At 43.7% G+C, this 16,833-nt stretch overlaps 1 protein-coding gene across 7 annotated transcripts in view; it reads right to left on the reverse strand.

Annotated features, from left to right (window-relative positions):
* Positions 1 to 4,866: 4,866 nt before the first annotated feature.
* The window catches only part of Lrch1 (leucine rich repeats and calponin homology domain containing 1), a 185,794-nt gene continuing 173,827 nt past the window's right edge, over positions 4,867 to 16,833 (reverse strand). For 3 of the 7 annotated variants that reach the window (XM_021181697.2, XM_085828771.1, XM_021181695.2), the window contains one exon: positions 4,867 to 7,327. In XM_021181697.2, coding sequence (XP_021037356.1) covers positions 7,217 to 7,327 — 111 coding nt within the window. In that variant the 3' untranslated portion in view covers positions 4,867 to 7,216. Of the gene's footprint in view, positions 7,328 to 13,124; positions 15,299 to 16,833 lie in introns of those variants that run through there. The other 4 variants (XM_021181693.3, XM_029468714.2, XM_085828772.1 and 1 more) reach the window with 2 other exon arrangements.

A 16,833-nucleotide genomic window follows, 5' to 3' on the forward strand; every position in this document is an offset into this window, starting at 1 on the left:
TTGTTATTTTACCACTATTCACCTAGGAGTTTAATGCTTGGTAGGTTTTCTGAGTCATTTGAAAATCCCTGTTAAGTAGCCTCAAGCCATAGACTGTGACTACAGTTCTCTTGGTGGTGTATGTTTGAGAACTTAAAGGGAATTTAGCACAAATTTTTCATCCCATTAGGCCACTAGCTCTTCTTACTGCGTACCTTTCTCTCCTGTCTGTCGAGGATCTGATTTCTAGAAGGCAATGATGGCCAGTCATTAAGAGGATAGGAATCGGGCACAGGAGAACCAGGCACACTGTCTGTGGCAGACTTCCTCGGCGCTAGTCCAGCTTTTTCTTTTTTTGATGAGCTGAACGCAGTTGTAAATTTTGTTTGGGGGTTTGTTGAGTCTCTCAAGATTATATAGTAAGACCCAATCTGAAAATAACATAAGGAGATAAACTGTATACTACTATCAACAACTACATCTTAGTTACAGGGGAAAGCTTTTCATGGTGAGCTCACAGAGAAAAGTCACTGGTCTCTGTAAATACCCACACTGCTCCTGGAAGAGATTAATGGACAATGCTTTTTGAAACGAGCTAAGAAGCCAGTTCTTCTGTTAACACAAAGGTTGTGTCCTATTTTGCCTTCCTTGTGTTTTACGGTAAAACACCATGACTAAAAGCAACACAAGGAGGAAAAGGTTTATTTTGTCTGACACTTCATAGTCAGTCACTGAGGGAAGTCAGGGCTGGTAATAGACAAGTGGGTACTCCTTACTGGTTTACTCTCTGTGCCTTGCTTAGCCTGCTTTCTTGGAGTACCCGGGACCACATTCCCAGGGGCACTACTGCCACAGTGGGCTAGATCCTCTCATATCAATCAAGAAAAGTCTTGCCTAACAGGACAATCTAATAAAGGCTAACTTCTGTAGCTATAAATACTACCTCAAATTCTTTGTCATAGCAGTTTTAGGATTTGTGTGTGTGTGTGTGTGTGTGTATGAATGCCCAAAGACCATGTCAGGCATGGTCTCAGGAGCAGTTTTAGGATTTTTTTCTTTTGTGTGTGTATGTGTGTGTGTATGTGTGTGTTTCTGAATGCCTAATGACCACATCAGGCATGGTCTCAGGAGCAGTTTGAGGATTTTTTTGTCTGTGTTTTCAAATTTGTGTGTGTGTGTGTGTGTGTGTGTGTGTGTGTATACGAATGCCCAAAGACCACAATCAGGCATGGTCTCAGGAGCAGTTTCAGGATTTTTTTGTGTGTGTGTTTTCAAATGTGTGTGTGTGTGTGTGTGTGTGTGTGTGTTTGTGAATGCCCAAAGACCACATCAGGCATGGTCTCGGGAATGTTGCCCATCCTCTTCCAGACAGGATCTCTCACTGGTCTGGAGCTCACTAAGAGTAGCTGGCCTCTCTAGGGCCCTCCAGCTTTGTCTCTTCAGTTTTGGAATCATCTACCCACTACCACACTGGGCATTTTAAAACGAGGTCTGGGGATTAAGCTCACACCTTCATGCTTGTAAGATAAGTTCTTTACTAGCAGCTATCTCTCGCTAGCCCCAGTTTTAGGAATTTTTCTATGCTATTATAAACACCATGACCAAAAGAAACTTGGGGAGAAAAGGGTTGCTTTTAGCTTTCAGTTGTAGTCATCGGGAAGGGAAGGGAAGGCAGGGCAGGAATTAAGACAAATACTGAAGCAGAGACCATGGAGGAATACAGCCTGTCACTTGGTCAGCCTTATACAACCCAGGATCACATACCCTTGTGGGCCAGGCTCTCACACTTCAATCAAAACAATGCCTCACAAACTTTCATATGGGTCAGTCTGATGGCATTTTTCTCAGTTCAGGTATCCTCTTCCCAGATGACTCTAGTTTATATCAACTTGACAAAAACCTAAGCAAGCTTAACATTAGAAATACAGTGAGTGGTGAGTCTGCAGAGACCATATAGATACTAGTGCCTGAAGAACTGAAAATCCTGATGTTACTACAAAAAAAGAATCTTGGGTTAAATTTTAAGAGGCAACTTCACTCATTGGTTCTGTAATATATCTCAAAGCCCTCAGAGGTGATGGTGACGTGCTAGGCTGTTAGGTGTAGCTTGAGTGACATCACTGAATTTGAAGATACAAATGAGTTGAATTTTTTTTCATAAAATTTTACAATTCAACATGTCTAAACTACAATATATACTATGTCCACACTCTCAGGTATTTTTGGTACTTATTTATGTGTATGAATGCTTTGGCTGTATGCATACATTTGTACCACATGTGTTCCTGGCTGCCTGCTGAGGTCAGAAGAGGGCATTGGATCCCCTAGAACTGGAGCTAAGGAGGGTTGTGAGCCACCATGAAGGTCCTGGAATCAAACCCCCTCCTCTGCAAGACCAAGGCTCTTAAGTGCTGCGCCGCCACAGCAGCCTGAGAAAGTAATATTAGATCTGTAAGTGCAGGCAATCAGGTGTGATGCATGGGAAAGATTTGTTTTTTTTAAACATTTTATTTATTTTGGTGGTTGGGGTGAACATGCTTGCCACAGGCCATGTATGGAGGATAGGTCTGAGGCGTCAGGTCAGTTCTATCTAATATGTAGGTTCCAGGGATTAGATATGCAGGCTTCACAACAAGAATGACTTTTGCACAAGACTGAGCCATACCACTGGTCCTGGATAAGATTTTAGGGAGTTTATAGACATGTTCAACCAACACAAACTGCTTTAAATATTAGTGTCATGGAGCACAGAGGCCTTCCTGTCCAAAGCAAGCTCATATTTAGGTACAGAGGGGATACACCCTGTGGAACAGACTATGTTGTCTGTAGAACTTCTACAATCAAAAGCTCATTAAAATGAAAAGTGCAATCTGTCTGTCTCTGTCTCTCTCTCTTTTCTTTCCTTTCTTTCTTTTCCTTTTTAGAGACCAGCTTCCAAACAATCGGAAGAACTGGAATGTTGGGTGAAAGGGGAATATTACCCATAATCCAGCAGTAAGAACACACTGGCAGAGATGGGACAGGGGTAAGAACGTGCAACAATGGAGGCAGCAGGAAGGATTCTTGACTACCTTGGTACTTTCCATTGCTGTGATAAAGCACTAACCAAAATCAATTTGGGGAAGAAAGAGGTTATTTGATCTTACAGGTTACAACCCATTATCTACGTAAGCCAGAGGAAGGAGCTAAAATGAATCTTCTGTAGTTTTCAAAAAATTCGCTTTTAAGTTTGGCTCCATCTCTGTCATTCATCATTTGAATAGTACTCAGATCGGCCAGTCTTCCCTTCCTTTCTTCTCACGGCCATGTTGGACTTGATTTTTGACAACAGAAGCTGCCACTTGGTTAGCACTGCTGGGAAAGACTTCCTGCACAGGGAGGACACAGGCCTGATGCCCAATCTTGAATCTGACTCTTTCTTGCGGTGACTGCGACCCCAGCTTGGGAGTCTCAGTTTCTCCTCATTCATTGACTTCATTCATTAGAAGTGACAGTAGGGTAGCACACTGATTCCAAACAGGCTGTGTTCCTCCTGACTCAAGAGAGCAAAAGCTGGCGATGCTCTAGGTTTTATATCTTCTGTTTTCAGTTGGCATGATCATGATCCTGAGTGTTAAGAGTTCATATTGCACTGTTGTGATGGGCCTGGGCCTTCTGGTCACATTGTCCCATGGTGGGAAACAGGAAAGTGTGTGTAGGGGGGACATGTGGGCTGTGCATGCGTGATTTGCTACACGTGTGTGCACACATGTGGAGGCCAACAGTCAACCTCAGTATGATTCCTCAGGAGCTGTCGACTTTGTTTTCTTGGGTCAGGGCTGCTCATTAGCCTAAGGCTCACCAGTTAAGCCAGAGACTTCCCAGTTGGCTTGAAGCACTGGCCTTCTGTAATGCACAAGCTGGGAGCAAAGATGCAGCAAGGACAAATCACACCACTGCCATGGGTCATTCTGGCCCAGGCAGATACAGATCCTAAGCAGCGGTCCTGCAGTCCTTGCTCAGGACTTAAGAGTTTCTTAAGAGTTTCTGCCTCCATTTGCCTATATATTTTTGCTTCTGAGATGAGATCTCAAAAAACCACTATGTAAGAACTTCAGACTCTCCTACTCCCATGTCTGGAGTCCTGGGATTACATGTGTGCACCATCACATCTGTATGTAGTACAGGAGAGAAGCCAGGGCTTCCTGGGTGCTAAGTGCTCTGCTGGCAGAGGTAAACCCACAGCTTCACCTGTGTCCGCAGAGCAGCTGCTCTCTCACTAAAGGAAGGGTGGATGTGTAGGGAGAACACTGGCCCAAACCCAGCAGAGCTGTGATCCAGACCCCAGTTGATGAGGAAGCTGAGGTGAGAAGAGCCAATCCTGTGATTTTTATAATTTGGGCCAAGAAACTAAAACATGTTCCAGATGCCTCTGGGGCCAAGAGCGGAGGGAAGCCTCACTCCCAACCTTATCTTAGCAAATTTTCTTTTGCTTTTTGTAGACAAGTTTAAATTTTAGTTTAGGGGGGAAAATGTATAATTCTAGGGGGAGAGAAGGCATGGATATGCATATCCCCCCCCCATGCTGTTTTATCCTAAACCTAGCAGCCATTCAAAGACCTCCTACAACTATAGTCAGTACTGCAGATTATTTTTCATATATATGATGGAATTTTAATTTATGCATCATTTAGTAATATTCTAACAGTAACTACTGAAATAGAAATTACAACAGAGCTTGCACATACATAAACATTATATACACAGTGGTATTCATGAATATTCACAATATACGATTACTGTGATCTATTTCAGCACCGTGTGTGTGTGTGTGTGTGTGTGTGTGTGTGTGTGTGTGTGTGTGTTCAATCAACATTAGCATCAGGCTGATAAGTCAATCAATCCAAAGGTGGTTGGTATAAGTTTAAAATTTTAATGGCTGTTAAATAATAAAAGGGTTTGCATTATATACATTCTGTCTACTTATCATACTATCAGCCAGCCATGCACATTTCATTGCACATATAGACATAGTGTACAGGAATCTTGAAGACATCTTATCATATAAGATCTGCATAAAAAAACATTTTACAAAATATTGAAGCCGTTTGTATGATACAGCCAATTTCATGAAAATACTGGAAATTAATATCAAAAGAAATATTTTAATTTTGAAAAAATATCCAAAAATAATGGTTACTGAGCTTCATGTTGTCAAAGATACATGTAAAAATATACTTCAGGACCCTGGGGTGCAAAGCCCTGAAGGTACAACATTCTAGAACATCACTCTAAATCCTTGTGTAGATAACCTCTGACTTCTGCTTCCGCTGAATATACTCTGTTAAAAACCCTCTCATCTTTACACTGCTACGCCATCTGACAAAACAGGCATTTGTGCAGTACAGAAAAATATTCAAATATATTTATGTTAAAGTGCACAGTACACATGATAGGAAGTATCACTAGCTGCCAATCTGAAGTCCCACACTCAGAACCCATCTGCCATGCCCTGAGGCAGTGTCGGTGTGTGTTGACTACACTCATCCCTCCTGAGGTCTTTTGTATCCACCTTGATGGTCCCCCCATCATGGCTACTGATGCTCTAGAAACTGCTAATGGCTTTGTACAGGGGTCAAAGTGCAGTCAGCATTCCCAAACTTGACAGATGAACGACTGGGGTATCTGTCCACACCTACAGGGTGAGTGTGTGTGGGTGTGACTGCCCCTGCATTGTCCTATGAAGCCTTCCTTGAAGGAAGCTCACCCACTGACAGGATGGGGTGTGCTCCTTTCTTGGGCTGGCTCCCTGCTGGTCCTAATGTGCTTGCCCCTGCCCCCTACTAGCTGCTCACACACTCCACTTACTTAACCCTCTCTCAGTCTGCCTCACTGTGCACATAGCTGCCTACCAGGGGCCCTGCCCTGTGAGCTGCATACTTCCCAAGTTTCCTACCAGACACCATGACCCTTCCAAGTCCAGACTCTTAAAATAATTCACCAGCTTGATAATAATAAAAACGAGTATGTCTACATTTTGGCATCTCTTGTTCTTTGAACACCAGCAGTTGTACGTCCATGTTGGTTTCCTGACTTGAGCTCTTAACAGCCCTTGTAGCTTGATGGTCAACTTCAACCAGCTCCATTTTTTCATCCCTTTCTTCAACATCTACCTCTGGTCCTAGATGCTCCTCAATGACACAAAGTACAGTGCAAAAATTATACTTCAAGACATATCTGAACGCTTCCCACTTCTCTGTGTTAAAATGTGAATGTTTTGTGCATAGCAAAAGAAACATGAATCCAGAAAAAAAAACTTCACATTTTATCTTCAAGTTTAATATGTCTTTTTTTTCCACATTAACTATTTACAAATAACTTTGGGGTGCTCTCTTGATTTCAGTCAGTTTATTATATTGGGGGACAAGAGGGCTGCTGGAATGTAGGAAACTGGATGGAATGCAGAAATATAAATAAGAACGATGTTCCACAAACCAAAAGGTGGATAACACCTCTCAGAAAACAGCTCTCTCTGTCTGCCACAGAAGCACGTGTTTCTTGCTTAATTTTTCTTTCCTGAATCATATTCACCACAGAATGCACACCAAGACCCGGAACTCCTACATGCCAAAGAGGCTCAAAAATAACTCAGTATTTATAATATTAAAATAAATTGTTTAACCACAAAAAAGCAGTAATAAAATAGTTTCCTAATTTACAATTTGCATCCAAAGGATGAATAACGACTCGCTAATAAATAATATTTATATAAATATTTTTGTATGTTGAAAATAGTTTTTCAGAAAGGCAATGGTCTCAAGAAACATCTTGAAAAATTTTGGTGGCAAAAAAAAAATAAACCTGATTGCATCCCCCTCCCCTACTGGTTCTGCAAGGAGTTTGGTTTTGATAAAACAGACGCACGCGACTCACTGTGAAACGGTTGTGCTTGGCATTTGGTAATGGCGGTTGGTGAGTGTGGAAGGGATGAAGGGGATTGAAAGGCAATGGTGTGCTGCTACTCAGCTCTCCACCAGCTCCCTTACCCGCTGTCAGGTAACACCTGCCCAACCTGAAACCCGCAGGCCAACTCTAAAAGGTCCTGAGTCCTCCCTTAGGCTGAAACCATGCCAGTGCAGTTCCTCCTCCGGGACCTGGCAGGGAGGTGAGTTGGGGAACAGGTACAGGTGCCAGGAGCAGAGTCCAGAGTCCCTGCTCTGGGAAGAGTCTGAGCCCACCCAGAGGAAAGGGCTTGGTCTCATGTGAATAGAGCTTTTGTGACGGTGACATCCAACAGTGCTTGAACAGTCATGCCCACTTTGACCAGGCCTTTCTCTTCAAGGATGTGATGAGGCAGGCAGAGCTTTTCCTAGGAGGAAGAAGAAGAGACGATCAGCTTTCCGACAATGGGCCCGTTGATGGTAAACCCTTGCTACATCACTGATGGGAGTTCGGTTGTGCACCATTGTGCTGCTTGCTTCCCTCAGCCTGGGCTTCTTCCCCTGATGCCACACCATTGCTGAAGCCTTTCCTGGGTGGGCAAAGAATATGACTTCTCACGTGGGCAGGTTGTTCCAGAAAGGTCCTTAATAGCATCCAAATCTGTATTCGCTCTAAACATGTAAGAAGCTTTTCACTACAGAACTGAGGGACACGGAGTCAAACCCACACCCCAAGAAAATAGTATTTTCCATCCTTGGTGAGCAACATTGCAAATAACCTCTCTTGTTTTAAAGGAGCCCGGATACTCACTTACACAGACTACCGATGGTGATAATGACGGCCAGCCTTGGTTTAATTCATTTTACATTCTGAATTCCCCAAGTGTGTGTGTGCTGGGTGACTGCTCTCCTTGTGGTTTAGGCACAGTCCTTATGTAAGAAGTCTTTTATTTTTAAGGGTCTTTAAAAAAAAACACTTTATTTTATGAGCAGGGGTGTTTTGGCTGAATGTATGTCTACCATCATAGGCATGGTGCCTACAGGTCTGAAGAGGCAGTGAATATCCCAAAGCTGGAGTTACAGAGTTGTAAGCCACCACGTTGGTTGGCTCTACAATGATAGTTAAGTGCTCTTAACCACCAAACTACCTCTCTAGCTGCCCACAGTTTTTGTTTGTGTTTCCATTTTTAACCTGTGCGTGTCCATGTGTCTGCGTGGTAGTTTGTGCATCCGAGTACGGTTGTCTATGGAGGCCAGAAGAGGAGCTGGAGTCACAGGCAGCTGTGGAGTCACAGGCCTTGATGTGGTGAGAGGAACTGAATTTGGGTCCCTCTGCTACAGAGGTGCATGCTCTTAGGCACCAAGCTCTCTCTCTCCAGCCTCTATATAAGGCACCTTAGCACAGCTCCCAACAATTTCTCTTTTAAGATTCTTTCATAAAACGGGCAGAGACATACAGGGTACACTTCTTTCTCATGTTCTACTCGCAACCATGGGAAATGCCTAACACATGCCGCTCGGGGAAAATGACCCTGAGCCCCTTTGTGTGAACCATCTTTCCTACGCCACACGGAGGTTACAAAATAACATCAAAAGACATTTCCACCTTTGTCACTTGGTCCTTGTCTGTGGCCATACTCTCCCCTCCCTCCCTCCCCCTCCCTCCTATCCCTCTCTCTCCTTCTTCCCCTCCTCCTCCTCTCTCTTCTTTCTCTCAGTCACCCTATAAGTGAGATCATGTAGTATTTGTTTTCCTGTACCTGGCTTGTTTAACTTAACAATGTCCTCTAGGTCCCTGCATGTCATCCCTCACAAGGGAGTTTCTTTAGAAAGCCGAACAGAGTTTACATGGGATCTGCACTGAGTGCTGTTGGGGGGGGGGGTGTTCGTCAGCATCAAGCTAAGACCTGAGAACAAGATGGCTTCCTTTTGTGTAACTTGAAGAGTCAGACCTTCCTGCCAATGTCTGGCCACAGATTTCCCACAAATCTCCATAGACACAGGCACTGTGAGCAAAACACCTTCAAAGGCATGCCGTGCTATCTCCAGAAAGGTGTTGCACATTCCCAAAAGGGCCAGAGTGTCTCCATCTTCTCTGTCTCTGTCTCTCTCTCTCTGTCTCTCTCTCTCTCTGTCTCTCCCCCCCCACACACACACACCTTCTCATTCACACACCTTTACTGAATAAGAAAGGCTTCGTCCCAGGCCTCAGGAAAGGGCCACACAGGGCAACATACTTTTACCATGCCTTCATGCTTCTAGGAAAAGTCACCAGGATGACCTGCTCTGGCATGTGTTAGGTAACCACGTAAGTTTACACTGCTGGTCAGTCTACGGCCAAATGTCCACGTTGAAAGGGTAGAGGCTGAAGTTGAGAGGGAGTCATGAGCCAGGTTGGAGGGATGGTGACCCAGGGGGCATGGCAAGGGGCATCTGTAACAGGATGACAGTCCCATCCTTTTCTGCCACCATCTACACTGGTCAGGACATCTCTTGGCTCTGTTGTTACTCTATCACAGCTAGTTAAAGGGGCAGGAGCAGGTCCTCCCTATTCTTTTTAATTGCCCCAGCACCCAACTTTAGCTCTGACCCAGTAGGAAATTATAAACACTTAATACAGATAAGCTTCTGGTATCTGGTATTATTTTAGAAGAGAGTCAGTCAGTCAATATTTTGTATCATATGCTAAAATTATTTTTAAAAATTTTTAAAAAAACTCTAAATGGCTTTGAGTAAAAAGATATTTAATATTTTCTTTAACAAATAGGTTTGGAGGAATTTTCTAAACCAGTAAGTACTTAAAGAAATCTTCACTTATTATGTGTATGTATGCACGCATGGATTTATATGTGCTACATATGTGTGCATGTGCATGGATGCCAGAGGGTGTTGGATTCCCCGGATCTACATTACTGGAGAATGTGATCTGACCCATGTCTGTAAGAGCAATCTTACCCACTGAGCCACCTCTCTAGGCCAGTAAAGAAGCATTTACAAACGACAAAGAAAAGATAAAAACATTGTAAACTGAAAGATGTGAGGTGTCCATGTGAACAGTGAAAAATAAAAATACCTAATGAAAAGAAAACCAAAAAAATGTCTGCAAAAAGGTGTATTTGCATCAAGCTACAAAACTTTTTGTGTGATACAAACTCAACCAGAATTCTGAGCAATCACTCCGTGAACAGAAAGGCGGTAGGGTATGCTTGCAATCCAGAATGCAGGAGGTGGAGTCCAGAGGATCAGGAGTCTGAAGCCTGCCTTAGCTCCAGGATGCTATCTCAGTTGGTAAGTAAGTTTCACAATAGCTTTGCCTAAGGCTGTGGCAAGACATTTGATTCTCAACCTAACTTACATCATAGCCTAGCCCAGCATCTACCACACACATGCTCAGGATACTTAAATTAGCCCACCATTGGGGAAAACTGTCTAACACAAATCTTATTCTATACTTATATAAAATATATATTCTATACAGTGCTCAATAGCTCATGCAGTTTATTGAGTCCTATCCTGAAAGAGAAAAAAAAAAGTGGTTTTTCAGAAGGGCACCATCTTAAGGATGGAAAATCCTAATTGACTATCACTAAGTCAGGGATCACCAACAAACACAAACACAAACATACCCCTCAAGCCTTCCTTTCTCTTTCCACCCACGCCCATCCAGAGATGGCCTCAGCTCATGTTGAAGGCTTGGCGTCATCTAAGAAAACTAGCCTAGAAGGCCAGAAGCCCTATAAAGATAAAACAGTCACGGGCATTCCGCAACAGGCCTGGAATGGATCTACAACTCTGCTGTTTGAAAGGTTGAACACAGAGATCCTGGAGAAATGGGGAGCAGGGGACACCGACTTATGGACAGTAGCCACTTTCCATCACAACAATTGTGTCCCAGCATCTCCCCAAAGCAGGCTCGGAAGTTGGATGGGACTGGAGTTGCTGTGGGTTTGCATTGGGGCCATAAACAGCACAGAAGAGCAAGGGCTTCCAAGAGCCAAGCAGGTCAGATGCCACCTCAGGAGAACTAAAGCTGTCGCAGGATATCAGAGGACTTGTTGAAAATGTGACAGAGGACTTGCAGTATATCTACAGGAATCCTGTGCTGTTATTTTTTTTTAAACACGATGAAATCATAAATATTACCCTGCTTATCAATAACACTGAATGCTTTCCAGAGTAGATGCTTTCGGTTACTTCCCCAGTGGTGGGTTCCATTAGGCTCTCCCACCGACACTCTCCTGAGCCACAGCAAATAGGATTAGGAAAGACAGGCCAGCCATAGAAAAATAATGCTAACTGTAGGGGGAAAGGCTGGACTGCTTGCCACACGGGCTCTCCTCTCCCTGAAACTTTTTATGATGGTTATATGGAGCCTTCCCTACTTCTAGGCCAGCCACCGGTCTACAACAAAGTCCTTCACACCAGCTCATTTCCCTTGGTTCAGCCTTTTTTTTTTTTTTTAAATAAAATATTCTGTGACTGAACTGTGTGGAGCTTAGCTGTGTGTTATCTTAATGCATATGAATGCAAAGGTCTAGCTCTGTCCCCAGGGTCAATCTCCTGCTACACCTCCCACTATTCTTCATATCGCAGCCAGGCCATTTGCCAACCCCTTCCCTGCGTAGAACACATTACCCACGCACACCCTTCCTTCCACTGCCTTGCCACTCACACCTAGCTTACACATCTCTCTAATCTTAGTGCCAACATTACTGCTTCGGGGATCTGCATGGACCCTCATGAATGCCACGCCCTCTTTCTATGGGTTTCACAGAATTCTGTAATTGACCCATCTCAGGCCCTTCTCAGGGAAAAACTCTTTGCTTTCTAAGAAGCCATTTGGTTGAGGGTCTACAAACTAGGACCATCAAGCCAGTCCAATTCTTACTCTATTCTGTGTGAATAAAGTTTTATTGGCACTCAGACCAGCTCCCTGGTTCATATATCCTGTATGGTGGCATCCGTGCTTTAATGACAAACTGGTTAGTTGCAACAGAGACCATCATCCTAAAAATCATAAAGTATGCTGACACCTGGTCTGGACTACAAACTTTCGGAGGATGGGGACCTGGATCTTGAACACTATTTTATGTGCAGAACCTCCCAATAGGGCCAGTACACAGCGCACATTCAATACATGAGGAATAACTGAATGGACCAAGAATGAACAATACTGCTGGAAAAGCCAAGGGTAGGAAGGAAAGTAGATTGCACGGACCCCCTACCCAAAGGGTTGCCTGTTGAAAGGTAATTTTTGAAGTCTCAAACCTAGCCTTTAAAACCAAAGCCCGTGAAAGATGATTATATTAAATTATTCTTCAGGAGATGGAGACACAAAGCCAAAGCCCTGGGCGCACTTCTCAGCACCCAAACGTTTTTACCTAAACTATAAACACTACCTGCCTGCCTCAGACTCCTAAAATTTTAACTCATACTGGGACTGATGTGAATTCAGAAGATAACCCACCAACTAAACAATACAAATAGCATTGTGATACTAAGTGCATTTAAAACCCTACTGCTTGGGATTCAATAAGGATTTTTTTTCTTTTCTTTTTTCTTTTTCTTTCTTTTTTTTTTTTTTTTTTTTACTGGTCCCCCTTTTGTAGTGTTAAGGACAATGAAGTGGTTTGGGCCTGAATTCCTTAAGGAGCCATGAAAATTGACGGTCATATACATTTTGGAAATTCTCATCCTACATGGAACATTTTCTACCCATTGCAGGAGCAGAAGGGATACCTCGCAAATGGCTACTGCAAAACGGAAATGTAAACAGCTGCTTCTCTTGATGACGTATTTGAAGGAAACACTTTAAGAACACTCTTTCTTAAGAGAAGATGGGGCCCTGGTGTGCGGGACAAATCACACAACTGAGTCCCTGAAGGAAGATTAGTCAGGTGTCCCCAGCTGTGCAGCAATGGCCGGTATCCCATAAGCCCGGGAGCTGCTGTCTGGAACTGCGGAGGAGCACCACAGAGAGGCCCAGTGTGCCAACCAGAAATTAACGGCTTGCTTACAATAAGCAAAATGACCCACTCGAAGTGGTGCCGGAAGCGTTGAGTCGATTATGCTCTGGGAGTGACCATACGACATAATGAAAAACTATCGCACAGCAACCCCCAGGGAGAGCAGCACATCCCATGTAAATTAAGGACATGGAAGATGAAAAGCGTAGCCAGGGCATCCCTGGGATGCCAGGGGAGAAATATTCGGGAAGCTATCATTGAAGATCAATCTAATCTCATGGGACTGTTTTACTCACTTGATGTTTATTGATGCTATTTTTTTTTCCTTGAACCAGCAAACCAGTACGTTTTCTCAATTCACTTTTTGCCCACCATAAAGAAGATGGAAACAAACTATGGCAAACACTGAAAGAAAGTCCCCATGCATGGCAGAGCTGGGTAGAAATGCCAAGAACCATTTTGGGCACCCAGGAATAAATGCACCAACAGGCCAAGAAAAAAAAAAAAAGCTTGGATTAATCACCCAATTGTGTTTATTAAGCAATTTACGGCTCAGGGTGGTCACCAGACACTGTACAAAGGGATTTTATTGTTACAGAAAAGTACAAGATAGCACCAAAGACGACTCATAACTCTGTGGCTATTCAGACACAACTCACATCACGTACCCTGTATTCACCATCAACACAATGCTGGGAGGAAGAGGCTCAGACAATCTAACATCTTACGGCATAAAGAATGCTTTCTGTTCTTTGTTTTTTGTTTTTTAAATCATATCTGATTTAGCAGCAAAGATTCTATAAATATAACTCTTCAAGTATGGAGGCGTTTCAGAATCTCATCTCCCCTGTTCTCATGAATATGTTCAGAAAAATATGATAATCTTCATAGCAGCCATATCTGAGGAACATTCGTATCTCAGCAAACTAGACATTTATCTTGACAGCATTAACGCCACCACCTTCCCAACACGAGAAGCAGCGTTCGGCAAGAAGGATATAAAAGGAAGCCGAAAATGTGGCTGGAGCTTGCAGCAGGGCCTTCTCACATTGTAAAGAGGCTTCCCGAGACTCAGCAAGATATGGGCCAACATTATTAGAGTCTAATATTTCTTCCTTTAATCACAAAAAGAATCACTTTGCCCCAAAAGCTGGGAGGCTGATAAGCAAGCCTTTAAAAACAGACTTTAAAAATAAACAGTTGGATCATTAATATTACTAAAAATCAAAGGCCAAATGGACATTCAAAGTAAATGGGGAAAAACATTCATCTAAAATAAGAGCGATCTTACCGTCTGCTGCTATAGTAACCCAAGGCCCCTGGTGCTAAGAATGTTCCAGGACCCATAGATTTATTTAAAACTGAATAGTCAAATGCATCACATTCTGGATCTGCAGTTATTCAATATACCAAGAAAGTAAAGCGACCCCATCACATTATGCAAAAATAGAAATCCCTTCTATAAAACCCTTTTCTCAGCTTCAGAACACCACCTAATAAAAAGGAAAAGCGGGCTAAGCAGATCCACCAGGTGGCGCTCTAACAGGAAGGCACTTCCCCACATTAGGCCTGCAGAGGGCACAGAGGGCATGCTCTGGTGGACATTGGCTGCAATCCTCCTGGGTGCCCTTCACAAGCCCCTTGCAGCAAACAGGGAGGACTCCAACTAACCAGCCAGCAAAGCAGTCATTCTCCAGATACGACTTCTCAGCTTGGTCAGCCATGGTATCACTAGAGATTTTTATGAATTAGACTGAGCCCAAATGCTGGCTTTTTTCTGCAAGGCAACCCCTCTACAGATCAACTGCCAGTCCTGAATTAGGACCAGAATCAAGTATCAAGACTCCTGTATGCTAACCCCACCCTGTTCCTGTCCTGGTTCTCCTTACCTCCTGCACAGAGCAGAGGCTCATGGGAGAGAGCAGGACCTACAGGAGCATCGCTGCCCACACCACGAGTGTGAAGGAGTATGAGGTATGGGACTGACAGGCTTTGCTGTCACTGTCGCTTTTCAGTTAAATGCAAGAAATTACCCAGGGGGAACTGTATTCTACAAAGTTTGTGCTTCAGGAAAAATCTGGCTTAAAAATGTTCAATTTCAAAACTCGACAGCTAACTGAAGAGATGACAGGGATGGGAGAGTCTGCAAGGCAAAGGCTCCAATGGAGGGAGGAGCTGGGCTGGAGCAGGATGCCAGAGCAGAGCGTTTGGATGCGCATGCAGGAGTTAGGCAGACAGAGCATTCCAGCGGTAAGCGAGATAGACCAGTACTATAAGGAGAACATGGATAAGACAGAAGCCTATAAGGTCCCTGGAGCGGAGGGCAGAAGTTGATTGTGGGGGTTTCTCCCCGAGGGCCAGCAGAGTGTCAACAGTCTTTCGAATGTGACGAAAATCCAACTGCAGGATGTCATACGGAGAGCACAGGTCGGCCTAATCCGAGGGCAGCCATTAGAACAGAAAGAGAGTGCACACAATTAACACCACACGGAGGCAGCACCGGAAAGAAGCACACACATTTCTGCTTACTAGCAAATAGCAGGAGCCAGCCCTTACTTCACGTTCTTAAGTCCGCGACAAAAGGAGAGTCCCCAGTGAGCCCTATGTAAACTGGACGGGAACCTCCATCCACCATCACACCCCACCACCGCAGGCTGTGCAATGTGCACACTGCTCTTGAATGGGAACAGTCTTAATATTCAAGTGGCACTATGTGCTCCAAGTGGCATTATGTGCACATCAGTGGCACAAAAGTGTGAGCTTTTCATTCATCACACCTAGAGCTTAAATGTTATTAAGGGAAAAAATACAAAATCTAAAGTTGCATCTCCAATCCTCTTTTCTTTTCTTTTTCTTCTGGAGTCAGGGTTTCATGGTATAGCTCAGAATGGCTTCAAATTCAAGAGCCTCCAAAACTTGGCCTTCGGGGCCCTGGGATTATATAACAGAAGAGTCTAAAGGAGGCCTCTGAGATGTGCAGTAGGAAAGCCTGGCACATAATAGGTTATTATCTAAATCCCTTCACGACTCTTCAAAGACAGAGGGATACCTCTGCTCCCGTGTTTTATCTCCACTTATGTGGAATTTATGTGTCATAATTGGCTGTTGAGATTTCTGGGCAGCCCTCACAGCCTGCTGCTATCAGGATTCAGCTTCCATATGCGCTGAGTTTGCAAACCAGGAGGTGGCCTGGAACTTACTATGTAGACCAAGCTGGCCTTGAACTCACAGAGATCTGCCTGCCTCTGCCTTGAGAACTGGGATTAAAGGTATGTACTACTGCCAGGTCTGAACCAGGATTTTAAGTCATGGAGCTCAAAATGAACAGGAATTATAACTGATCTGCCAGGAAGAAAGATACGTTGTATTTTGCTTTCAACTTACAGATTGACAATATCTATGACATATTTCACAAATATAATTTCCAAGTGAGCAAAGCATTTAAAATGCATATTATATGTATATATACTTTAAATACCTTGCTGGGGTATTAGCTTTTTATTGTAGCTTCCTTGTTAAGTACAGCAATCTCAAATGAAAGGCTACTCTGAGTCTAAGGGCTCATGTTGCCGGTATCCCCTGGGTTCAGCCTGATACCCTCAGGTAAAATACCAGGTGGGTGATGATAACGGAAATCCTTTATGATGGTAGAGGTACTCTTAACAAAAGATAATTTAAAGATTTATATGTGCAAGCTCTCTCTCTCTCTCTCTCTCTTTCTCTCTCTCTCTCTCTCTCTCTCTCTCTCGCGTACATACATACATACATACATACACACACACATACACACACACACACACACACACACACACACACACACACACACACCAGAAGAGGGTAGCAGATGCCCTGGAGTAGAAGTTAGTGGCTTGGGTTCTGGGAACAGAACTCAGGCTCTCCTAAAGAGCAGTTAGTGCTCTTAACCAATAGACCATCTCTCCAGCACCAACAAGAGATATTTTAAGATT

This window comes from Mus caroli, unplaced genomic scaffold, assembly GCF_978045245.1.
Source record: "Mus caroli unplaced genomic scaffold, Mus_caroli_1 scaffold_12, whole genome shotgun sequence".
Classification (NCBI taxonomy): Eukaryota; Metazoa; Chordata; class Mammalia; order Rodentia; family Muridae; genus Mus; species Mus caroli.